Source organism: Leptodactylus fuscus, chromosome 5 (genome assembly GCF_031893055.1).
Source record: "Leptodactylus fuscus isolate aLepFus1 chromosome 5, aLepFus1.hap2, whole genome shotgun sequence".
NCBI classification, from domain to species: Eukaryota; Metazoa; Chordata; class Amphibia; order Anura; family Leptodactylidae; genus Leptodactylus; species Leptodactylus fuscus.
Genome location: NC_134269.1, coordinates 148,310,193 through 148,337,387, shown reverse-complemented (window position 1 = coordinate 148,337,387; position 27,195 = coordinate 148,310,193). Strand labels below are relative to the sequence as shown.

Sequence of the window (27,195 nt, the reverse complement as noted above, 5' to 3'; positions counted from 1 at the left end):
GATTTACACCTCCTCAGTTTTTCATACCCATTCCTGGTTTTAACTTTCAAACACTGATGTGAAATACAGATCCGAATACTGCCATGTAAATGAGGCCTCATACTATTAAGTATCTCTTAGATAATGTAAACATAGAACTAAAATAGGATGTAAAAGCAAAAAAGCTATGAAATGAATGGTTGGGAAACAGTTCATTGTTCCCAATATAAATATATGGGAGGGTACAAAACTCACCTGTCCCACATTACTGCTGTGAGCTCTGTAGCCTTTGTACAACTTGCAGGCTGTGCTTTACTGAACTCAGCATTTAGGGCAAAACACTCTGCCAGGCTGCTGCAGCTAGTAACATGCCTTGTAAGTTCAGGCTTTTGCTGGAAAATGCAGAGCAATTGGTTGTTATCTGTAGAAAAGAAGAAGAGTTCCTGCTCCAGGATGGGATGCAACATCTAGCAGTGCTGGAGCAAGCCAGCCTGGTGGTCGGCAAGTAAGTCACTGTTCAGTAATACCTTTATGTACCATGCCTGCTTGTACCTGAAAGAAAATTATATATGCCCTCTGTACAGTCGCCAATAGGTTATGGAAATCATTCAACATGTAAATTGATATAATCTGGGGGTCAGTGACTTCATAAAAACATATTATTCACATACTACAACTATTGTTATACTAGCCATTGTCAGTTGCATTAGACTGGTGCACTGTGTAAAAAGCTCCTGAAATATCCATGAAAAGAGACTCTAGAGGAAGCACAAGTACAAGTGAATAAACTACAGAAAGTAATCTCACAGGGTATACCATAAATGTATTATTACATACTTACTTGCTGGCCGTCACCTGAACAATTAAAGCGCTGGCCAAGTAATGCCGTTCTGTGCTGTTTCTATAATTTACTGTTTTTGTAATACCTGGAAGTGGTGGCTTGTGGCTGTCAAGTGAGGGTGGGAGGCCTCCATTCTGTGTATCGGTGTAGGACCCACATCTTTCAGACATTACCACTGGGTCATGTAGGCCACGAATCAAAGGGTTAGTGCACACAGAGTTTTTGTTGGCACTGAATCCGCCTCAAAATCTGCCTCCAAAAAAAGCTTCCCAATAGAGTTCTATTGGGAGACTTTTTTTTTGTTGGCTGACTTGAGGCAGATTCAGTGTTAAAAATCGGCGCCAAAAAACTCAGTGTGCACTGACCCTAGAATGGTAATAAGTAGGCTTGGGATAGATGGGGATTACGTGTAGCAAATATGCAGTTTTAAAGCTATAGTGGTAGCATTGGGATTCTTTCAAAATGTCATATACATGCGATGGCCAAAACCTGCAGAGAAAAGTTAGGGTCAGTGCACACTGAGTTTTTTTTACACTGACTCCGCCTCAAAATCCGCTTCCAAAAAAAATGGCCTCCCAATAGAACTCTATCGGGAGGCTTTTTTTTTTTTTTTTTTTTTTTTTGGAGGCTGATTTAGAGGCAAAATCAGCGCCAAAAAACTCAGTGTGCACTGACCCTTACCTGTACACAAATTGTAAACCCACAGCATGTCAATTATTGCTGCAGGTTTTACCTGTCACTTTCAACCTTTCCGAGTGAAAGTCAAAATTAACCAAAAAAAATTGTCTAACACTAAAACAAAATACATACACAAAAACTGTGGGCGATACCAATGCTGTGCATAGCACAAAAAAAGTACACCGAAAATACTATAAATAGTATATTATATTGGGGGACAAGGAAAAACATACAAAAATTAAAAACTCCCCAATAGTATACATTATGAGCTAATTGCTCCAACCACCAAGATATACCAAACCAAGACACAAATCCCTAAAATAACTCATTAGCATGTATCCAAACACATATATGTACACAGGTAATGGGGAGAACAAAATAACAATTAATATACGGAGCAAGAGGGAGCTACGCACGTTTTGCCCACAGCTCCGTCCTTTTCATTTTCCTTGAGGAAATTCAGAAGCCTGCCCCATATATGTACCCAGCCCTAAAGACATTTTGCCAAATATTTAAATGTACTAATGTTACATACCCTGTTTCCCTGAAAATAAGACAGTGTCTTATATAATTTTTTTACTTGGGTGTAATCTGGTGGTGCATATAGAGAGAGCGACAAAGGACAATAGGAATAATTTACTTATTTTATAGGGAATGTGCCACCCAAGAATACCCTATTTCCCAAAATGAAATTGATATATTAAACATATTTTTTTTTTAATGTGGTTATTGATTAGCAAAAAATGATGAAATCAATAATTATCTAATCCCGCGTTCTACACAAAGCATGAATGGAAAACTCTTCCATAGACCTCAATGAGTTGGCTGCAGTCTATTGCTGCCTATGGCCATGAGACTGCTAAAACGCATATCATTACATTGCTCTTATGAGAGCAGAAGAGAAGCTCAGGCAAGATGGCAGCCCCATAACCATGTGCATAAAAGAGAAGAAAAATTAAATGGTAATGCATTCTCTTTAGGCCTCTATATGCGACACTTGTTGTTGTACAGCAGTATCTGTAGATGTGAACTACCAGGGAAGTGGGTTACAGTGAGTTCTGAGGTGTATTAGTATCTTTGGTCATGTATTTGAAATGGATCACAGCCATATAACGGAGCATTGTTGTTTATAGAGATGGCTTCATAAAGGCATTAGGACCCACAGAGGCCATACGTAACCAGTTTTCACATGCAGAGTTTGAGACTGTGATTGACTGCTCAGGAAAATGCGTTCTACCAGGTAAGTGATTGAGACGGTTCTCTTCAATGCACAATTTGTTTTTCATCCCTTGCCTCCCTAATATACTGTGTATGTAAAGTCTGCCAAATGACTGTGCCAAAATCAAAGTTCTCTGTTGTATAGGTAATACAGCCTTGCGCAGTCTTACACACTACACTAAGGGGGGGAGGGGGGGTTCACACTACCATTATTCAATGTCTGTTGCTCTCATCATCAAAGGATAAGCGTGACAAACATTAAATGATGGAAGCAGACAGTTTTTGGTTTTTTGGGTTTTTTTCTGATGGGGGGGGGGGGGGAGTGCTGTATGTAGGACTTTAGTCCGTTACAGACGTAAACAAGCATGGCAGAAGAATGCATTTGTCAGATTGATTGCATTAGTCAATGGGAATGGATGCGGATGGAGGGGCTGTCTGTGTCCTTTACTTTACTACCGTTACTGTCATTTGTTATAGGATGACCTTAATGGTAGTGTGAATATAGCCTAATACTCCATGTTTGTCCTACATAACACTGCCAATTATTATAATGTTATACACAATGATTGGGAGCTAAACTGCAATAATACAGTACAGCGTACAGAACAGTACAAGAATCAGCTGATCGGTGGGGACTGTCATTCGTCCATCATTCCCAAACTGATGTCCTATCCTAAGTCTTGGACAATGGTATGTATGGTTAGGTGACTGCAAGTCAGGTGTAGTTTTTGGCGAACAGACTGGGTGGTGGAAACTGCAAGGCAGTAGAAGAAAAAGCACAGAGGTAAGTTGGAGACCCCCACAAGGCATACATTAGAACGGCCAATAAGCCCACTACCCAAGGATTAGGGCTGCTGGATCCCTGTTCTGTGATTTGTATTTCTTCCAAGAAATGCCCCACACACCCTTCCACAGGTCTGGTTATCACTAGTACTTCTACTGAGTCAGTAGTTAAGTACAAAAATAGTTGACAGAATGTGCCCAGTCCTAATAAGAGTACATTTCTGTTACACAAACTTAATAATAGTTCCTGAGAATGCAAAGTAATCTTTTGACTTGTTGTCAGAGCAACCCACAGCGATCGCCCAGTTCTCAGTCTGTTTCTACAGGTTTCACTTCTCAAGCACACACTAGGTCAGTGAGTGCCCAAACTGCAACCCAAGACCCTCTAATTTAACAAAGTGCCAACATACGGTAGCACACTAACTTTAATACTGAGCGGATCCGCAATTGTGGCCAATTACGGACCCACAAAATAGTCATGTGAATGGGACTTTACAAAGCTTTCAGTGATACAAAACAACTTTTAAACAATTAATGCTCACTATTTACATTGTACAGAATCTGCTTTATAGTGACCGTGCAATGTTATGTCTGCTATAAAACAGATACTGTGTGATTATAAATAATGTGCGGCACCCTCACAGTACAATCTGCTCCACAGCAGCCCCCACACAGTACAGTTTACTCCACAGTGATCCCCACACTGTACAATATGCTGCAGTGACGCGCCACACTGTATAATCTGTTCTACAGAAAGGGTTCTGAGTGCTACCTTGGGCATGTGTGCCATAGGTTCGCCACCACAGCACTAGGTCTACTCATGACTGCTATGGAAACACACTGCACTGACAGGCTACCGCAATTTAGTTCTGGAGAGGCATGGGACTTCCCCCACCTGTTGTGACTGCAAGATGTTAGGCCGTATCACGTGAAAAGTGTAACATGAAAAAGACCCACCCCCACAACTGTACTATAAGGAGAAGCTGGATTATGCCTATCATCCAACCCTTGTGTGGAACCAATTCATGACTGTCCTTTGTATGATTAATCTGTGTTAGGTTTCTTGATAAAAATCCTATCAGAAGAAAGAAAGAAAACTTTCCCATACCTAGGACAGAAAGTAGCTATGAAATGTTTGACCATGTGATTGAAAGGTAATGCCCATTAAAGTCTTGTTCAATTTGTTTTCAAGGGTTTATAGATGCTCATACCCATCCTGTGTGGGCAGGTGACAGAGTACATGAATTTGCTATGAAGGTAAATTGCTGATGGCTAATACATTTCAATGTTGTATAGTAGTTTATTTTTAGCATACGTTTTGGATATAATAAGGAAATGCTGTTACTTGTGGTAGCCTATTTCAACAATTACATGCAGTATATTAGAAGCCCAGACAATGCTCTCTGCTCATTGTTATAGTGCACTGCAATCTGTCCTGAATGCAGCCACCTGACTTGTCTTTCTGTCACACCTGTACACAGACGCATTTACCTTGTGTAAGTTGTATTGGTTGGCCATCCATCAAAGAATACAATATAAAATTATCACTCTGACCCACAAATGTATCCATAGTGCTACATCCCCCTATAGCTCCTCTCTTGTCACTGTCTACTGCCCTAATCGTCCTCTTTGTTCTGCCAATGACCTTAGACTTGCATCCTCTGTTATCTGAACATCCCATTCCCGTCTTTTCACAAGCTGCACTAGTGCTCTGGAACGCTTTACCCCGGACAATATGATTATCCCCCAACTACAGCATCTTCAAAAATGCCATAAAATCACATCTGTTTGGTCGGCTTATCACGTGCCTTGATCACCATTCAGTATGAGGAGGAGTAGAACAATAACACTTTTTATTCTTCCCCCTTCTGTTCCTCAGATCCTGTCCTCTCCATCTAGAAGTAAGACGGCCGTAGTTTAAGACTGCAAATGGTCCGCAATTGAGGGTTTTCAATTGCGGACCATTAGTGGACACGTTATATTCTATGCGGCCTCTTACACCATCGGATATTTTATCCGTGGTGTGGCCGGGCCGCAACTGTGGTCCGTAATGTATAGAACATGGCCGTAATTCACGTCACTGCACGGACTCGCCCATAGAACTCTATGGGCGAGTGCGGCAATTTACGGGCATCTGCGGCGTCTATATTGTTGATCAGCAACCAGTGTTGCTGATCAGCAACTTGCGGACCGTAAAAGCATTACAGTCGTGTAAGGCCAGCCTTACACTGCACTTCTTAGTATCTGTTTATTCACAGATACCGGCTGGTGAATAAACAATGCCTGACCTCTCTGTCCCATCAATAAATCTGCCGACTGGACAGTTATTTCTAGTGAGGCCATATATAAAATACACCTTTCCTATGCGATTCATAGGTTTCTTGTATTTGAAGACTGTCTAGTCTAAGTGTACACTCTAAAATTAAAAAAAAAACAAAAAAAAACTGCAACTGAAGGGTTCTGGTGATCTTTCTGCAGAGGACTTTAACAGCCCCTAAAGCAAAAACTGATTCCTCCGATGCAGTCACACTTACAGTGGGGCAAAAAAGTATTTAGTCAGTCACCAATAGTGCAAGTTCCACCACTTAAAAAGATGAGGCGTCTGTAATTTACATCATAGGTAGACCTCAACTATGAGAGACAAAATGAGAAAAAAAAATTCCAGAAAATCACATTGTCTGATTTTGTAAGAATTTATTTGCAAATTATGGTGGAAAATAAGTATTAGGTCAGTAACAAAATTTCATCTCAATACTTTGTTATATATCCTTTGTTGGCAATGACAGAGGTCAAACGTTTTCTGTAAGTCTTCACAAGGTTGGCACACACTGTTGTTGGTATGTTGGCCCATTCCTCCATGCAGATCTCCTCTAGAGCAGTGATGTTTTGGGGCTGTCGCTTGGCAACACGGACTTTCAACTCCCTCCAAAGGTTTTCTATAGGGTTGAGATCTGGAGACTGGCTAGGCCACTCCAGGACCTTGAAATGCTTCTTACAAAGCCACTCCTTCGTTGCCCTGGCGGTGTGCTTTGGATCATTGTCATGTTGAAAGACCCAGCCACGTTTCATCTTCAATGCCCTTGCTGATGGAAGGACGTTTGCACTCAAAATCTCACGATACATGGCCCCATTCATTCTTTCATGTACCCGGATCAGTCGTCCTGGCCCCTTTGCAGAGAAACAGCCCCAAAGCATGATGTTTCCACCCCCATGCTTTACAGTAGGTATGGTGTTTGATGGATGCAACTCAGTATTCTTTTTCCTCCAAACACGAAAAGTTGTGTTTCTACCAAACAGTTCCAGTTTGGTTTAATTAGATCATAGGACATTCTCCCAATACTCTTCTGGATCATCCAAATGCTCTCTAGCAAACTTCAGATGGGCCCGGACATGTACTAGCTTAAGCAGTGGGACATGTCTGGCACTGCAGGATCTGAGTCCCTGGCGGCGTAGTGTGTTACTGATGATAGGCTTTGTTACATTGGTCCCAGCTCTCTGCAGTTCATTCACTAGGTCTCCCCGCGTGGTTCTGGGATTTTTGCTCACCGTTCTTGTGATCATTTTGACCCCACGGGGTGAGATTTTGCGTGGAGCCCCAGATAGAGGGAGATTATCAGTGGTCTTATATGTCTTCCATTTTCTAATTATTGCTCCCACACTTGATTTCTTCAATCCAAGCTGGTTGCCTATTGCAGATTCAGTCTTCCCAGCCTGGTGCAGGGCTACAATTTTGTTTCTGGTGTCCTTTGACAGCTCTTTGGTCTTCACCATAGTGGAGTTGTTTGGAGTCTGACTGTTCGAGGGTGTGCACGGGTGTCTTTTTATACTGATAACAAGTTTAAACAGGTGCCATTACTACAGGTAATGAGTAGAGATGAGTGAACACTAAAATTTTCGAGGTTCGAAATTCAATTCGAACAGCCGCTCACTGTTCGAGTGTTCGAACGTGTTTCGAACCCCATTATAGTCTATGGGGAACATATACTCGTTAAGGGGGAAACCCAAATCCGTGTCTGGAGGGTCACCAAGTCCACTATGACACCACAGGAAATGATGCCAACACCTCTGGAATGACACTGGGACAGCAGGGGAAGCATGTCTGGGGGCATCTAACACACCAAAGACCCTCTATTACCCCAAAATCACAGCCTAACAACTACACACTTTACACACTCAATACCACCTCTCAGACAGTAGGAAAACACCTTGAAACATGTGTATTTGGCACTTGGAGTGAGGAGAGCTTGTCACCAGCAGTGAATTTGGCCCTTGTAGTAAGTTGAGGTTGGCACCAACATTTGTTTTGAAAATCAGGGTGGATTGAGCCTCTAACCAGCAGAGTTTGGGCAAATTCATGGTGGAGGGAGCCTCTAACCAGCCCAGTTTGGACTAATTCATGGTGGAGGGAGCCTCTAAAAACCCCAGTTTGGGCAAATTCATGGTGGAGGGAGCCTCTAAAAACCCCAGTTTGGACTAATTCATGGTGGAGGGAGCCTCTAAAAACCCCAGTTTGGGCAAATTCATGGTGGAGGGAGCCTCTAACCAGCCCAGTTTGGACCAATTCATGGTGGAGGGAGCCTCTAACCAGCCCAGTTTGGACCAATTCATGGTGGAGGGAGCCTCTAACCAGCCCAGTTTGGACTAATTCATGGTGGAGGGAGCCTCTAACCAGCACCGTTGTGGGAAATTCATGGTGGAAGGAGCCTCTAACCAGCAGAGTTGTGGGAAATCAGGGTGGAGGGAGCCTCTAACCAGCAGAGTTGTGGGAAATCAGGGTGGAGGGAGCCTCTAACCAGCAGAGTTGTGGGAAATCAGGGTGGAGGGAGCCTAGTATTAGCAGAATTGTGCAACGCTTATGGTGGATGAGTATGAGGATGCGGAGGAATTGGAGAGGTTGAGCACAGACATGGAGTTTCATGTTGGGGTGCTTTACACAGGTGGGCACGAAAATGAAGGCTCTATCCAGTGGTGGTTCATTTTTATCAAAGTGAGCCGGTCGGCACACTCAGCTGACAGACGGGTGCGCTTGTCAGTGATGATGCCACCGGCTGCACTGAACATCCTCTCAGATAGGACGCTGGCGGCAGGACAGGACAGCACCTCCAAGGCATATAGGGCAAGTTCAAGCCACAGGTCCAACTTCGACACCCAATACGTGTAGGGCGCAGAGGGATCGGAGAGGACAGGGCTGTGGTCGGAAAGGTATTCCCGCAACATGCGCCTATACGTCTCACGCCTGGTGACACTAGGACCCTCCGTGGCGGCACTTTGGCGAGGGGGTGCCATCAAGGTGTCCCAGACCTTAGACAGTGTGCCCCTTGTTTGTGTGGACCGGTGAGAACTTGGTCGCCTACTGGAGGAACTGCCCTCCCTGCCGCCAACGTCACATGCTGGAAACATCTCCATCATATTCTGCACCCATTGCTTGTGGCAAGCATTGATGCGATTGGCCCTCCCCTCTACCGGAATAAAAGAGGAGATGTTGTTTTTATACCGGGGGTCAAGGATAGCAAAGATCCAGTACTGGTTGTCCTCCATGATTTTGACAATATGCTTGTCGGTTGTAAAGCACCCCAACATGAACTCAGCCATGTCAGCCACAGTGTTAGTTGGCATGACTCCTCTGGCCCCACCAGAAAGTTCAATCTCCATTTCCTCCTCATCGTCCATGTCTACCCATCCGCGCTGCAACAATGGGACGATTCGAAGTTGCCCGGAAGCCTCCTGTATCACCATCACATCATCGGACAACTCTTCTTCTTCCTCCTCCTCCTCCTCCATTAAACGCGATGAAGCGGACAGCTGTGTGGACCTACTCTCCAGCTGTGACGGATCGGATGCTATCCCTGACTCCTCTGTGTGATCTGAGTTATCCCTGATGTCAATCAGGGATTCTCTCAGAACACACAAGAGCGGGATTGTAAGGCTCACAATCGCATCCTCAGAGCTCACCCTTCTTGTGGACTCCTCAAACACCCGTAGGATGTCACAAAGGTCTCTCATCCATGGCCACTCATGGATGTGAAACTGAGGCAGCTGACTTTGTGGCACCCTAGGGTTTTGTAGCTGGTATTCCATCAAAGGTCTCTGCTGCTCAACCACTCTATTCAACATCTGAAACGTTGAGTTCCAGCGTGTGGGGACGTCGCACAAAAGCCGGTGTTGTGGCACATGCAGGCGTTGCTGGAGAGATTTTAAGCTAGCAGCGGCTACTGTCGACTTGCGAAAGTGGGCGCACATGCGCCGCACTTTCACCAGTAGCTCTGGAACATTGGGGTAGCTCTTTAGGAAACGTTGCACCACTAGGTTGAAGACGTGGGCCAGGCATGGAACATGTTGGAGTCCGGCAAGCTCCAGAGCTGCTACCAGGTTCCGGCCGTTATCACAAACGACCATACCTGGGCCCAGGTGCAGCGGCTCAAACCATATTGCCGTCTCATCGAGGAGGGCATCCCTCACCTCGGAGGCAGTGTGCTGTCTGTCCCCCAAGCTGATCAGCTTCAGCACGGCCTGCTGACGTCTACCAACGCCAGTGCTGCAACGTTTCCAACTCGTAGCTGGGGTCAATCTAACAGCGGAGGAGGAGGCGGTGGCGGAGGAGGAGGTGGTGGAGGAGGAGGGGGGTGTTCTTCTCGTGTCCCTGCCAGGAATGTTAGGCGGGGAGATGAGGTACACCGGGCCAGTTTGGGAAGCAGTCCCAGCCTCAACTACATTCACCCAGTGTGCCATCAGTGAAATGTAGCATCCCTGTCCGCATGCATTTGTCCACGCGTCGGTGGTCAAGTGGACCTTTGTGCAAAGCGCGGAACTAAGGGCCCGCCTGATTTTGAGTGACAGGTGCTGGTGCAATGCGGGGACGGCACACCGGGAGAAGTAGTGACGGCTAGGGACGGCATAGCGAGGTGCCGCAGTTGCCATCAGGTCCAGGAAGGCGAGAGTTTCAACAAGCCGGAATGCCAACATCTCCTGGGCCAGCAGTTTAGCGATGTTGGCGTTCAAGGCTTGCGCGTGTGGGTGGTTAGCGGTGTATATCTGCCGCCGCTCCAATGTCTGAGAGATGGTGGGTTGTTGTAAAGAAGCGCCTGATGGTGCAGGAGAAGGAGATAAGACAGGAACAGGGGAGGATGAGGAAGAAGTCAACAAAGTGGCGGAGGCAGATGAAGTGGTGTCCTGGCTCGTCCTCTGGAGTGCATCGCCAGCACTGTGAGCAGAGGCAGAGGCAGTGGCGTGAACGGCGGGCGGCCTTTGTCCTGCCGTTGCTGCCTGCCACTGATTCCAGTGCTTGGATTCCAAATGACGGCGCATTGAAGTGGTGGACAGGTAGCTCTTCTCAGAGCCCCTAATCAATTTCGAGAGGCAAATTGTGCAGACAACACTATATCTGTCCTCGGCGCATTCCTTGAAAAAACTCCACACCTTCGAGAAACGTGCCCTCAGGGTGGGAGTTTTTCGGGGCTGGGTACAAACTGGAACATCTTGGGAGATTCCGGGTGTGGCCTGGCTTCGCCTAAGCTGCTGACCTCTGCCTCTAGCTACCCTTTTTGGTGCTGCACCTGCCTCAACATTCACACTACTTTCCCCGCTTGACATCCCCCCCCCCCCCCCCCTGTCCAGGTCGGGTCAGTGTCCTCATCATCCACCACTTCCTCTTCCAACTCCTGTCTCATCTCCTCCTCCCGCACAATGCGCATGTCAACTGGATGCCCTGACGGCAACTGCGTCACATCGTCATCGATGAGGGTGGGTTGCTGGTCATCCACCACCAAATCGAAGGGAGATGGAGGAGACTCTAGTGTTTGAGCATCTGGATACAGATGCTCGTCTGTTAGGTCCGTGGAATCGCGAAATGGAGGGGCAGGTTGAGGGACAATGAAAGGAGCGGAGAACAGCTCTGGGGAGCAGGGACAGTTGGGGTTATTGTTCTGTGAAGATTGGGAATTTTGGGAGGAAGGAGGACAAGACTGTTGGGTAATAGGAGGAGAGGAGGCAGAGGCTGACTGGCTGCTGGACAATGTGCTGTAAGCGTTATCCGACAGCCATTGCAAGACCTGTTCCTGGTTCTCGGGCCTACTAAGGTTTGTACCCTGCAGTTTAGTTAATGTGGTAAGCAACCCTGGCACTGTGGAGCGGCGCAATGCTTGCTGCCCCACAGGAGTAGGCACGGGACGCCCTGTGGCTTCACCGCTACCTTGCTCCCCAGAACCATTCCCCCGACCTCGCCCACGGCCTCGTCCACGTCCCTTTCCGGGAGCCTTGCGCATTTTGAATTCCCAGTCAGAAACTGGCACTATATGGCAGTAGCAAGAAATGAGGGTATTTGTAACCCCCAATATATTCTTTGAATTCCCAGTCAGAAACTGGCACTATATGGCAGTGGCAGGACTTGAAGGTATTTGTAACCCCAATATATTCTTTGAATTCCCAGTCAGAAACTGGCACTATATGGCAGTAGCAAAAATAGTGGGTGTATATAGCCACAATTCTATTGCTAGGGGAGTTGCAGTGTATTTCTGGGGTGAAGGTGGGGGGGCACACCGTTGGATCGGGGGTATATATAGGGTATACGGGAATACACTGTCAGTGTATTCCATTCAGGATCTGGGGAAAGCTGGGTTGCGGCGATTGAGCCCGTCAGTGCCACGTTACACTGACAAGCTTCTCCCTGGAATTTAGCTCTTACAAGAGCTGTTGGTTGTCTTCTCCTTCCTATCCTAGCCTGTCCCTGCCTACCCAGAATCTGATCCCTAGCTAAGTGGACTGAAGCCTCCGTTCTCGGTGAATTGCAAGCTCAGAATGACGCAAAGCTGGGTGGCGCTGTTCTTTTAAATCAGAGGTCACATGTTTTCGGCAGCCAATGGGTTTTTCCTACTTTTTTCAACGTCACCGGTGTCGTAATTCCTGTCCCACCTACCCTGCGCTGTTATTGGAGCAAAAAAGGCACCAGGGAAGGTGGGAGGGGAATCGAGTAATGGCGCACTTTACCACGCGGTGTTCAATTCGAACATGGCGAACAGCCTAATATCCGATCGAACATGAGTTCGATAGAACACTGTTCGCTCATCTCTAGTAATGAGTGGAGGAAAGAGGAGACTCTTAAAGAGGAAGTTACAGGTCTGTGAGAGCCAGAAATCTTGATTGCTTGTAGGTGACCAAATACTTATTTTCCACCATAATCTGGAAATAAATTCTTACAAAATCAGACAATGTAATTTTCTGGATTTGTTTTCTCATTTTGTCTCTCATAGTTGAGGTCTACCTATGATGTAAATTACAGACGCCTCTCATCTTTTTAAGTGGTGGAACTTGCACTATTGGTGACTGACTAAATACTTTTTTGCCCCACTGTAACTTCTAATAGGTTAATCTTAATGACGATGCTGATGGCAGAGACCTGTCGGCTATGGTGACTGCTCAGCCCCACCATGCATTGTAACAATACTGTGGATGTTGGGAATCTGTTAAAACTTACATAAATATTCCTAGTACAAGGACTCTTGTACACCACAGAGTTGCATAGAACTAGAATATAACACCCAAAAAGATGTAAGGGGCCCTATTGTACTTCCAGATGTCTAGAGTACAGAGTTTGTTTCAGTTCAATTCATAAAGAATACAACAAATCTAGTCTATTTGCCTTCATGTGAGTAATAATTGTGACCTGCTTCATTATTGAGATATCCTCCTCTAGAAACATTCCAATATGACCCCCTATGCAGACACCATGTGACAGACAAGGTGCATACACTTACTACATTTGGGGGGGGGGGGGTTGTTTTTAAATCTCCATACGAAAGAGGGAATTGCTTATTACTGCATGGGTTTTAGCTTGCAGGTGCCACATACATGGACATTCATCAGGCTGGTGGAGGAATAAATTTTACAGTGGAACATACAGAAGCTGCGTCAGAAGAACAATTGTTCCAAAGCTTTAAACAGCGCCTAGAACGCATGCTCAGGGCTGGAACCACTTTAGTGGAGTGCAAGAGTGGATATGGGTTAAAGCTGGAGTCAGAATTAAAGATGCTGAGAGTAATTGAACGAGCTCAGAGGGAAATGGATATTGGCATCTCCTCCACGTATTGTGGGGCTCATTCTGTACCAAAGTAAGTATTATAAGTAAGTTAATGTATGTCTCCCACTCTAGAAATTAGCTTCTGTATGTAGATATATTTACTTAAAGGGGCTCTATCAGCAAAATCATGCTGCTAGAGCCCCACATATGCGTGCATAGCCTTTAAAAAGGCTATTCAGGCACTGTAAAAGTTAAATTAAACTACCCCCCCCCCCCCCGTTTTAAAATAATAACTTAAAAAAGAATGTTCTCTACTTACGGAACGTGCACCCTGGGCGGGCATTCAGGGTGTGTCTTCATCTTCTTCCCCGCCTCTTCTTCCTCTGATGTCTTCGGGTCCCGTCCTCCTCCGGCACTTGCTCGCGGACACTGATAAAAAAAAAAATAGCCCGGGCGCATGCGTAGTAGAAGCCGCGTGCTACTGTGCATGCGCCCGGGCTATTTTTTTTTATCAGTGTCTGCAAGCAAGCGCCGGAGGAGGACGGCACCCGAAGACGTCAGAGGAAGAAGAGGCGGGGAAGAAGAAGACGGCGCACCCTGAATGCCCGCCCAGGGTGCACGTTCCGTAAGTAGAGCACATTCTTTTTTAAGTTATTTTAAAACGGGGGGGTAGTTTAATTTAACTTTTACAGTGCCTGAATAGCCTTTTTAAAGGCTATGCACGCATATGTGGGGCTCTAGCAGCATGATTTTGCTGATAGAGCCCCTTTAAACAACCCTGTGTACTGGATGAGACTTGTATTAATGAAATTTAGACTGTCTCATCATTATATATGTTCTAAGGTCAAGGTTTTAGGTCTTGCTCAGCAGAGGCCATACAGATAACAATACTTTAATGTTTGGTCTGTTGCTACATTTCCTTGTACACTTTGCTTACTTATCAGAGGGAAAACTGCTAAAGAAGCCACCGATGACATCATAGATCAGCACCTTCCTGCCCTGAAGCAACTGGCTTTAAATGGTGAAATTCACCTAGACAATATTGATGTCTTCTGTGAAAAAGGAGTTTTTGACCAGGAGTGTACAAGACGAATTCTTAATGCTGGGAAAGCAATTGGCTTGCATCTGAACTTCCATGGAGATGAACTTAACCCCATGAATTCAGCAGAGGTATCTCTATGATTTTATTTGTTCTAATTATATTAACAAAAACGTGCTACGGATACCAACTTGGTCCTTCTGTATATCTTCCAAATGTTTCAGCTTCGGAGCTGTCTTTACTACAACTTCTGGCCAATAAGTTATGGTTACTGGAGGTAAATTTACTATAAATGCTACTTGCACAGTATTGCTCTTCTTTGAGGCTCTGTACACCTCTTCATTGGAGGTTCTGTTAGGGGTCTCTGTCACAGAACTAGTCAAAACTGCCAGACAAGCGACAGTTACCAGTTAAAAAAGCTGGGTCCTCCAGCAGAAACTTAAAGGGGTTGTCCCATCACAAGGATCCTATCTATACTGCTTGTTAATGTGGATGTAAGACTTTTCCTAAATACACTGCTTCAGCAAAACTGCTTTGTTTGTCCACTATCTTACTTTATTCAATTCATTGTTGACACAGCCCTTGACTTATCTGCTCAAAAGTCAAGTGATTAGGGTTGAGCCGATCTTGAGATTTCAAGATCGGAAATCGGATTTTAAAATCGATCATTTTCCAGCCTTTCACGATCTCGATCGTGAAATTTGCTCGATCGCCGATCGGAATCCGATCTTTTCCGATCCCGATCTTCAACCCTAGTCAATGCTTTTCTATGGGAAGAGTCACTTTTAGGGTTGAGCCGATCTTGAGATAACCTCCGATGTCGATCCCACTGGAAAAGATCGGTTCGGAATTCCGATCTCGATCGTGAAATTTACTCGATCGCCGATCGGAATCCGATCTTTTCCGATCCCGATTGCTCAACCCTACAAGTGATGTATCTGCTGCTCTCAGGGGGGAGGGAGGAGGGGCTAAGTGCACAGGAGTGAGCCTGTGTTTCTAGCTATTCCTGTGTCTACACCACACATGTGACCTAGGTCCTGCACTCAGATAGGGGAGAGGAGCTGCTTTCATTTCTTCTGTTCTCCCAGTTATCAGGTTAGCTAATTCAATTGTGTTCATTATGGCAGAGACAGGCAGTCTCTGTATGTAACACAGAATGGAGTTGCTGCTGCCTGTACTTCATAGTCCAATATGGTTGGGCGGAGCTACACGCAAATTTGGGGGTGGAGCTAAACAGCAGGTTGCATGTGAAACCCCGCCCACCAAATGATGCAAGAAACCAGGAAGAAAGAAGATTTTACAGCAGTGAAGACTGGTGAGTATGCGAAGTGGGAATACCCCTTTAATGTAAGCTGTTCTAGTCAATGGGATTCATGGTGCACTCATATTTCTATGGTTTCCATTGCTCTGATGACAAACCAAAACAATGAAAATTGTACTACAACTAGGCTCTCCTCAAGTGTCTTCTACAAGGAATTTTTTTCATGAAATTAAGAGTAGGCTCTAGTAAGTAGTATCAACAATCCATTTTTGTCAGATGGGGTTACAATGACCTGACTAGAATATCTCTGTTGGGACACCAAGTAATCACCTGTAAACAATGGGGAATATAACAGCAAGTTATCAACCATCCTGGAACAAGACATCGATGTGCACTACAAAGACCAGTCAAGGCCATCAGATGCTCTCTTTAGCCTCTCTCCACCTAGGCTTATAGACTTGGAAAATGTGAAAATTCACTTTCTAAACCAGATAACCCCTTAATTTTAAACTGGTGTCTGTGTGAAATGCAATAACATACAGTGCTAATGACACAACAGGGATGAGGACATCACAAGCATGGTCACATCAACATCCTAACAAACACACTTGGTTATATTGGCTGACTTTTCCCCTTTAAGGCCACAGAATAGATATTTGTCATAGTTGGGGCAGCTTGGGAAATAACATCATAAGGGGCGTACTTGCTATATAAACTAAGAACCAGGACTTGCTGTTGCCAGACACTCTTGGCACTCTGGAGCCAAGATGGCCTATCCGGCCTCTAAGTGCTTCACCTTCATAAGGAAATATACCAAATGATGACAGCTGAGGCGATACATCAGCATGGAGAATCTCAGTGCTCAGGTGATGTGACACTGATGACATTGTCAAACACTTTGTAAGTGTCTCAAGCTGGTTCCTCCCCCGGGAGATCAACAAAGTATATAAGGGCAATATCGGGCAATTCAATCAGGAGACCCCCCCCCCCCCTTCCCCAACCTGCGACTTGATCTGCTAACGTTTTGGTGCCAGCTACTGTACTATAGGACCCCTTCAGAGGTATTGTGACGTTCATCACTCAACATGCCAGAGATGTTTAGGCTGCACGCGTGGGACCTATACAATATTAGGGAGGCAGATTTTATGATTGGTGTTTATTAGAGGGGTTCTCCACTTTCAGACCAATATTGGAAGACTAATGGTATTATAATATTTCAGTATACTTTCTATAGTAAGCGTATCTTGGCCCCAATGCGGAATCTATAATGGGTCCCCTACCTACCTTGTGCCATTGAGAATAATATAAAATTTTATGGGGCAGAGGGACCAGGCAGATGTCTGATTACTGTACCTGTGTGTTTATTACTTGGACTGTACATCACATGACTGTGACCTGACTTTTATATCCTGGAAGCAAGCAGAATGATTGACATGAATTACTGTATATAGGAAATTAACAATATAAAACAATAACATTTGTCTTTCATTTGGTCTTAAACTGGACAACCCTTTTCATGACTTTATATTTTACTATTTTACTTTCACCCAGCCTGTCAGAAAATGCTAATATACCAAACAATTATTCTCTATGAATATAGTATTTGTGCAATGGCTTCTAGCTAAATCTAACAATACTGCTTTAGCGCAATGTAGGCCATCACACTGCATCATGTTATTGCTGTATTAATCGTGCCATGTAACCTTTAGACCACAAATGTAAAGGGCATTATTAAACGCTAAAAGCATATTAAGTGGAGTTGTTTTCTCAATCTTTTATAGTTTCCTAAAATGAATTCTGAAGTAACTGATGTGTAATTTTAGAATAAAGCTGTTAAAACGGCAATAATGCGGAACTGCCATGAAAAAAAAAAACATCCATTTCTCATAGCTGTTTTGCCCCAGAGAGGCAGCCATTGTCATGGATCCCTCATACATTACAGTGTATGGCAGGATCTGTGAAAACTGACAAAAATAAAGCATTATGTACATTTTAACGTATCATCCTCGAAAGTTTAAGTCTGAGGCTGCATGTTGTGGAAACGCAGCTTTTTTTTTTTTTTTTTTTTTTTTTTTTTGCAGATTGTTCTGCTTTTTTGTTGAGCCAAAGCCATGACCGTTACCATTTCTTTTGCAAACCATCTCATTTCACTCCTAGCAGTGGCTCAAAAAAAAATAAAATTGCATCAATAAAAGCTGCATTTCCGTAAGGTGGGGCTTTAGCCTACAGGTGTCTCCTGCAGTCCCAAAGATTTTGGGACTCCATTACAGAGAAGTACTTGTGGGCCTCAATATATCCTTTTTAATAATATGACATAGATTATATAGATACAATTTTATATTTTAAGAATGTTCTAATAACAAGCTGTTTGTGTACGTGTGTATTTCACAGTTGGGGGCAGAGCTGGGAGCGCATGCTGTTAGTCACTTGGAAGAAATAAGTGATGCAGGGATTTCTGCACTGGCTGCTGCAAAATGTTCAGCCATTCTGTTGCCTACAACTGCCTACATCCTGAGGTAATAGTGACCACACACTGTCTTGTCCTGCATGTAGTTTTCTAGTATAGAGGGAATAGTGAATTCCCAGCCAATGAGATTTCTATGTATAGAAACTCACTCATGTATATGCACTTCACTTATAGGCACTATACACCTTGCACAGCTGAGGACTCGGGGCCTGGCCAGTTCAGTATGGTGTTAAACCCTTGCCTTACAACTATATTTCCAAACAATGTTTTCTTTTTCTCGCAACGTTTGTCACTAATAAAGTTTTGAATATAACTTTATTGACATTTTGAAGCTGGGGCACTTTGTTATAAAACCTAGAACGGTGCTTTTGACAGTCTCTGCTTCTTACACACAAGTCCACACCCATATTGATAGTCAAGGCAGTGTGCAGACCTCAATAGTAAAATGAGGAGAGGGATTTCTTACCTAGACCAATGCTGCCAGATAAAGTTGTTGGCATATTTAGTTATACTTTATGTCAGGATATGTGGGCCGTGCCCAGAAGTACAGTGTGGCTTATTTATTTATTTATTTATTTATTTATTTATTTATTTATTTTTCTTGTTTTTATTGCCTGTCTCTGCCCTCGTCCTCCTTCCTACTACGCAGTCTATCAAGTTACTGTATGTGAGTGAAAGGCTACAGGCTCTTCTACTAATCTACTACTTTAGAAATATAGATGAACCCTGCAAGTGGCCAAATGTACAGCAACTTTGATGGTTGGGGTTTGCTATTTGTAGAAGGAGAAACCTAAGCACCTCTGAGGCGGGTGAAGGATACCCCAATGGGCTAGTCTGACAATGCAGCAAATAAGCAGTGAGCCTTGAAGCTAGCACTCTCCAACTGATCAGCTGCCTGGCTTGTGTGCAGAGGGCTCTGCTGGACTTCAGCACTATGCCTATGGACTAGGTGGCGTCCCTTGTGACGACTGTTATCCCCTTAACCTTAGGGTCAGCCATCAATATAAGATTGGTGGAGGAACAGCTCTATAACACTCAGGATTCCTGTCAATTACCAGTCTGAACAATGTACTTTTAATAGCAGAGGTGCAAGGTATTGTATCATTGTCCCATTCACTTGAATTAGCACTGCTGTTCTGTTGAAATTATGGCATTGTGCAGTATAAAGCCATGTTCAGACTGATAGAAGTAATGACTAGGCTGCAGCACTCGCCTGAGTGCCAAAGCCCTTTTGAATGCTAACCAGTGAGTGTGCCAAGAGTCAGACCCTACCAATGTAACCTTTTGTTTCTAAAACCTTGGATAACGACTTTATTTTTTTTTTTTCTAAATCCTACTGTCTCAGAGGCTCCAATCTCTTTGTTTTTTATTTTGTATTCACCAAATATCCATATTTATTTCTCCCTTCTTGAAGACTCAAGCAACCCCGAGCAAGGGACATGCTCAATGCTGGAGTAATAGTATCCCTGGGGAGTGACTTCAATCCCAATGCATACTGCTTCTCTATGGTAAGTCTACAGGATACTGCACTATGCATTTTGATGAGTTTAAAATTATTTAACTTAAAATTGAGTAGCTTTGACACTTTGAGTATCTGTCACCAGAAATGAGCAAAATAAGCTAAACCTATTGCCACATATCTAATTTATTATTTATTATTATTATTTCCATTTTGATTGACCTCCTGGCTGCAGTCAATCACAGAATGATAGTCGGATACAGATGCCAAAGTCTCGTAGGGCCCTGTATTCTCAGTCGCGCATGCGCACATCCTCTTCCATCCAGAACGAGTGTAGTACACCTGAGTTTGTGTCATACTACACCTGAAAGTGAAGGGGACTGAATAAAAGGGAAGAAGAAGAAAATATACTATAATCTGAAAACTTTAACCATGTGGCACCATGACCTTTTAACATATACTCAACATTTCTGTTCAATTAACCTTGTAGCTATTGAGGATTGTAGTCTACCTCCAAATTCACATTGCCCCTAGCTGTGTAATTCTCCTGCATTTGCTGCTATTTATATGAAATCTGTTATCTTTCTCAATTGCAAAGAGCGAAACATTGTGAGAAAAATGCCTATAAAAAATATATTGAAGTTGGTGGTCATACTGCATGTATTGATGTTAACCCTTCCTATGTAGTTATGTCTGAATATTTGGTTTGTAGCCTATGGTCATGCACCTTGCCTGTGTCAATATGAAGATGTCTCTGAAGGAAGCTCTGGCTGCTGCCACTATTAATGCTGCATACTCTCTGGGACGGTCTCACACACACGGCTCCTTAGAGGTTGGAAAGCAAGGAGATGTGGTTATCATTAATGCCCCACGGTCTGTATTAACATCTTTTATAACTTGCTACTTTAATCTGTTATCTTTTATAAGGTGAACACTAACACTGCTTTGTGTTGATCATTGGGTGAACTGGCAGCTATGCTTCCTCTTTGGATTATAAACCTTTGTCCTGCATTTTGTTTTTGTCAACTTTTGCATACTCTTTGTGGAAAGTGCCAAAAACTCTTAACATGAAGAATTTTAGAGGTTAGAATTTAATTTTAGATTACTAATGTATGTTAATGTGACTACATGAAGTGAAAGCCTTAATAGTTCACTATTCTATGCTTGGCACTTTATTTCTACTAAAAAAAATAAGGTAGATTTATCAATCTTCAGTCTGGAATAGATGGATGGTATTGTGGTATACATTCGTCTCTAGGCACCAAACTTGCACCACAACCTCCATTCTTCTCATTGTTCACCACATTGTGCGAATGTGAGTAGGGTGGGCTGGTGACAGGACGCAGGACAACATAAAGCATCTGATATTTCTAAGAGCAGATATGGTAGGTGTATATTGGGTAGTGTGTTTGGGACACTTATAGGAGTCTTGTCAGGATGATATCCTGCTCTCAGATGGACAATAGAGATCACCTGACAGGGTTTGTTTTAAGGGGTTACATCCATTTTAAAGTTTATAGTTTTCATACATTTGCAAATAAAATGTTACAGTTTATATATATAAATATACAGTATAAATATTTATTTATTTTTTTAGATGGGAACATATTATCTACCAGTTTGGAGGACACCAGGAATTAATTGAATACGTTGCGATTAAAGGCAAGATTGTTTACAGGAATGAAAGAATTCTTGCCCTATAAGAAGTTTGGAATTCTTACCATAGACCTGTTACTATGGTCAGATGACATGTGGCTCTTCAGATTAATTTTTGCAATAAATGATGCAACATGTAACTGTACAATAACTAACTTTAATACTGCCACAGGGAAACAAACTGAATAGAAAAAAAATGTCTAGTACTTAGGTTTTTGGACTCCTCGGCTGGGCTGTGTTGAATCATTTACCATTGTTGGACAGGAAATAATCACATGTATTGTCTAGGGAGTTGTTTTATTGCAAATTTATTTTCACAGTATATTGGAAAAACATCTACTAGAGGCCAAATAAAAAAAAATATAAAAAATTGCTAAATACAAGGGTTTTTTTTTTCTTTATTTAAAAATTCTCCATGTCTACATGAATCTGTCAGTCCCTAATTTTATAATCATGGCAGGTGCTACAGGGAAAATGAGCAGCCAATGACAACTTGATCCAACAAAACTGGCGTTGGCAAGGGTTCTTGGAAGTCATTAGATTATGGGTTATCCATAACAATCCCATATTTGTGTATATTCTGATACTACGGCTTTTGTATCCCACGTAAAGTACAAATGTCCATAGGCAATGTATGTATCCTCACTATTGACAGTTTTTGTGTGTTCCTCACTTGTACAGAGCCTGTGCAGCTCCATGCCCTAGTGTCCAAACCCCTGACTACAGAGTAGCGCAGCTCACGTGTCCAACTATGATATAATGGGTGATTTAAGGGCGCAGCACTTCAGGTTTTCACAAACAAAGGGATGAGTTAATACATTAGGTGACAGAGTCTGTATTCACAGCAGTAAAACGGTAAAAGGCACAGTATGGGAATTTACTAATTCACTAATTATACTTCTCTAGCGCAAAAGTGGCACATCACCAGTTGCACCAAAAAAAAGTACCACTTTGTCCATTTCCTAACTTGCTTAAGGAAAGTAGGCAGAAAAAGGTGGTAAGTGAGGCAGGCTGGAACAGTGTTTCCTTGGCCTGTCAGACATCCTATAGCTTACACCAGGGGCCCTGGTGCACTATTCATTGGTATTGATCAATACCTGACAATGTGTTATGTTAATGCATAATCACAAAAATGCTTGGAAAACCAGATTGAAACAGTTAATCATGAAATATCAATAATTCAGTTAAGGAGGCATAAAGTCACAGGATGAAGGGAAAAGAGGAAAACCGTAATGCTGTTACTTCCAAGACTCCAGAGTTTTGGTAACTTAAATTAGTCACTAGGTCTCTCATTTAACTTGGATAGGCTAAACCATCATTCTGCAGTTCACCAATTCCAATCGGTCACTACCATCAGCCGCCACCACACTCACAGTCCACTGCCTCCTCAATTTAGTGGCTCTCAGGATTTAGACAAACTTTGGAGGGGCCTGGTGCAGGAGTAACGTTTAAAAATTTTTTTTTTTTTTAAATTCATGTTTCACCTGAAATCTTTGGGGGTATTATGGGTATTAAGAGACTTATTATGGTATTAAGAGAATCCAGACTATATTACAGTTGGCCCACCGGGAATTTTCCTGGTGTTGCACATGGCCAATCCATCCCTGTTTATAAAGTAAATCAAGACATGAGGAAAGAACTGGCTGCAGAGCTACATATATATTGCTACATTAAAGGTTCCCAAGAGCACAGTGACCTCTATAATTCTTAAACAACAGAGATTTGGAACCAACCAGGAGTTTTCCGAGAGCTGGCTGCCCACCAAACTATGTAATTAGGAAAGAAGGGCCTTGATAATAGTCAATGGTCAATGGTCACTCTGGCTGAGCTCCAAAGATCCTTTGTGCAGAAGGGATAAACTTCCAAAAGGTCAACCATCACGGCAGGATGCTAATCTTGGCATTATGGCCGTACGGTCAGAAAAAGACTCTTGTAGGTAAAAGATACATGAAAGCCTCCCTGGAGGAAAATGCCCAACATCCTCCCTGTTTTTTTCAGCAGCTGGGACTAGAAGATTGCTCCATTCAGTTTTCCTTTAACCCTGACCAAAGTATAGAGTTCTTCTTAATGAAAACCTGATCCAGATACTCAAGAGCTCAGGGCTAAAGATTCACCTTCCAAGAAGACAATGACCCTAAGTGCTCAGCCAAAACAGCACAGCATTGGCTTTGGGACAACTGTTAATGTCCTTGGATGGCCCAGCTAGAGCCCTGACTTGAACCCAGCTGAACATCTCTGAAGAGACGCTATAGCATATATTCTGGGAATGCCCCCTGATACGCGGATTCTGGAGGAAAGTGAAGATGCTGCCTAACGTGCTTTTCATTCAGGGAGACCCTCTGCCCTACATTCTCCAGGCTTTTTTTGCCTGTGTGCATGGGGTCTGAGAGCTCTGACTGCATTCATCCAGTTTTGTGCATGAAAATACAGATTCAAATAACAGAAAACTAATATATTTTATATATATATATAATATATATAATATATATAATATATATATATATCTCCTGTCACAGATAGAACTAACCGAACACATGTTCAGCTATCGCTTGTTTAGCAATGAAGGATCCCAATTCATACCTCCCATCATTCTGGATTAAGCAGGACAGCCACAAACTCTTGGTCCTGTCCCAATTGGTGGGAGGTATGTTCGGACTTCATCTTCTCTGCGTCCAGAGTGGATCAGTTGAATACAATGGTAAAGCAGGGAGCTGTCCACTCCCTGCTTCACCATTTGGTCCCAGTCTCTGCTCCTGGTGTCTTGGGACGAGGCGTAACATGGTGACGTCACTTACATCATGAGTTCTGCTTCGGGAACTGAGACGAAAAAGAACTGCAGAGGAAAAGGATATGGTGAGTAGTTTTTTGTTTTGTCTTTTTTTATTTTGAGCCATTATACTGTAGGGGCATACAATGTCAGGGCCACTATAGTGGCTATATACTGTAGGGACATGGAGAGACATTGATGGGCATGGGTGGAGCAAAGTGGGTGCGGCTGGTGGAGGGTCTTACTATACGTAAACTTGCTATCATGCTGTCCCTCTTTCAGTTCTTTTAAAAGTTTGGAGGTATGCTAATTTAGTTTACGATAAGCAGCATGCCAAGAATCTTGTGAAAGTATTGTAGAGTTGCATTCACCTTAACCAGAGATTGAGCTTTGAACTGTAAATATTTGTTTACGTGTAATAATTAGTTACATAATCAACAAAAACATAGAACTGTTAATAGGTACAAAAAATCTGGTAATGAATTCATAAATCTTTGGGTTCTCTTTACTAATTACTAATGATTAAACTAAATCCAGACACACATATATATTGCGTGCTCAAATGGTTTTGCCTAAGACGACAGCTTATTCCTTATCCAAAGAGACCCCATAAATCACAAGAAAGTGAACACCTTACCTCCTCCCCCCCCCCGTTTTGGGTCGAGAGAAGGTTGTGCACTTGTGCTGCCAATATCTTCTATAGGACTAATGGCAGCTGCATTTCTTTGTGACAATTTCCAGGGTTAGTGTTGGTCCATCCTGGGATATGGCATAAGATATCTGCTATGTCCATGAACTTGGGAAGTGTGGCTTCATGTGTAGTGTGTTTTTAAGCCATTGCTTACATGCTGATTTTTATATAGACTTGCTACAGATTGGAAGTAGATTTCTTCCTTTTAAATGCAAAGGGAAAAACATGCAGCAAATCTGTGGCAAATTCACATTTAAATCCCAGGGCACCAATAAACTCTGTTTGCGTATGAACCGAACACCATTTCAGCCTGAAACACTGCACTAGAACTACCATTTTGGAGATTCTCTGACCAATGGTGTAGCGGTAGCAGTTTCACTTCAAGGCCTTGGACCCTGAGTGGGGCCCCAAAGACCCCTCTGACACATAAAATGTACCACTATTCTAAATGGCACAAGATATGTTGGGGCTCCATTACAGATTTTACACTGGGGGTTAAGCCTCTGGCCTAAATGTCTAACCATCAGAATATTTCTCTTGTCAAAGTCACTCACCCACCATTTTTCCCACATTGATCATTACTGCACGGACTTGTGGGTATTTCCTTCACCTACCAGAGGTTTTAATATTATTTTTTATCACACTTTAATAAATGGCTTGAATAAATATTGCTGACACATAACTTGGGCACCTTATGTGCATTTAACCCTTTAGCAATGTAACATTTTAGCCTTAACCCAGTAACATTTTATCCCTTTCTGAATTCCAGATTTCATATCTTTTTACATTTTATTTCAACATAGCTTGATTTATTTTATGAGAGGTGGGATGATCAGAAAACATCACTTTTTGGCATATGAATTTTAAGGTTTAATGGAATTTAGCATGTAGAATAAATTAATATATTCAATTTTATTTTAGGATTGTCAAAGTTTTTTTTTTTTTTTTTTTTCATTAACAAGGGAAAAAAAATGGCCATTCTGGTGTCTGACTAATAATGAAGGGGGGGATACCATGAATAGAGATGAGCGAATTGAAGTTGACTAAGAAGAATTTGATTTGACTTTCAGGAGATCTTCGATTCACCAAGAAGCCAGATTTCCTCACGCTTCGATGTATCGAATCACTTTTTTTTTTCCTAAAATGGTTGCTGCAAATGTTAGGGCAAGGGGCAAGGAACTCTGGTAACGCGGGATCATCCACAATGCCATGCGTGAGGCTAATCAACAGCCAGTCCTGTGATGTCACCGCCCTATAAAAACCCTCCGCCATCTTAGGTTCAGTCATTTCACATCGTACTTAGTGCAGGGAGAGACGTCAGCAGGCACTAGGGAGGAATTTACAAGAGAGTATTGAAGCAGAACAGGGTTCATTTGGGATGGTTGCAGCATCGGTTATAGCAACAATTGTACTACATATTGCAGTACTCACTGCCATTATACTGCTGCTCATTGCAGATTTGCAATATATCATACTTGTATGTTCAAGGTAGAACATTACAAGCCTTTTTGCAGTGCAGTAGTGGCAAAAAACAGAATTCTTAGCCAGTAATCTCCGCAGTTATGTTATAATGCCTTTTTAAAAGCATTTATTTGTTGGGAAAAAAATAAGGGGCTTATTCATTGTTGTCTTGAAAGTAGAAAATTACAGAACTTTTTGCCCTGTATTAATTTCCTTTTCAGTTACTTTTTTGATCTAACAGTATGTCAGACAGAGAAGCGACAGGCCACGCACAGGGGAGGGGCAAAAGCCTAAATATTTCAGTCACAGGTCACAGCAGAGTAAGGAGGTTACTGCTCAGCCAAGATCTGGAGGAGACATCCACCCTTTCTTCCAGTCCGGTAGGCGGGAAAGTAGGGATGAGGAGAGTGGCATGGAGCTGGTATTGCAAGCGGTCAGGCTCCTGGCTCAGAGTCCATGGGAGAATATATGGTGCATAAGGAGTACCCTACAATAGAGATGAGCGAGTACTGTTCGGATCAGCCGATCCGAACAGCACGCTCATTAGAAATGAATGGAAGCACCTGGTACTTCCGCTTTGATGGCGGCCGGCCGCTTAACCCCCCGTGTGCCGGCTACGTCCATTCATTTCTATGCGAGCGTGCTGTTCGGATCGGCTGATCCGAACAGTACTTGCTCATCTCTACCCTACAACACCTTCCATGGGAATTGTAAGCTTCTACTACATGTCTCAGTGTAATAAATATAAATCCCTCCCTGATTCAGTATTTCTAGGGAAGATCATCTCCCCAATATGATATCTAGTGGATGAAGTTTCTAAGTATCATCCTAAAACAAGGGAAATACCTCTTGAAAAATGTATTTTCCTGAGGACATTAATCAC

At 43.2% G+C, this 27,195-nt stretch overlaps 1 protein-coding gene across 1 annotated transcript; it reads left to right on the top strand.

The window, feature by feature from the left end:
* Nucleotides 1–347: 347 nt before the first annotated feature.
* On the top strand, nt 348–21,459 carry AMDHD1 (amidohydrolase domain containing 1). Its single transcript, XM_075274467.1, has 9 exons — nt 348–484; nt 2,632–2,738; nt 4,692–4,756; nt 13,325–13,602; nt 14,456–14,681; nt 18,203–18,327; nt 19,693–19,786; nt 20,450–20,610; nt 21,335–21,459. Exons 1-9 carry the CDS (start codon nt 348–350, stop codon nt 21,438–21,440), a joined length of 1,299 nt encoding a protein of 432 aa, XP_075130568.1. The 3' UTR covers nt 21,441–21,459.
* Nucleotides 21,460–27,195: the final 5,736 nt, after the last annotated feature.

Bases quoted from the DNA above. Each gene is read 5' to 3' on its own strand.
- AMDHD1 (XM_075274467.1), top strand. From the start codon at position 348: ATGCCTTGTAAGTTCAGGCTTTTGCTGGAAAATGCAGAGCAATTGGTT. The intron at 2,739-4,691 runs GTAAGTGATTGA...TTTGTTTTCAAG, and splicing joins AGGAAAATGCGTTCTACCAG to GGTTTATAGATGCTCATACC. The intron at 18,328-19,692 runs GTAATAGTGACC...CCCTTCTTGAAG, and splicing joins ACAACTGCCTACATCCTGAG to ACTCAAGCAACCCCGAGCAA.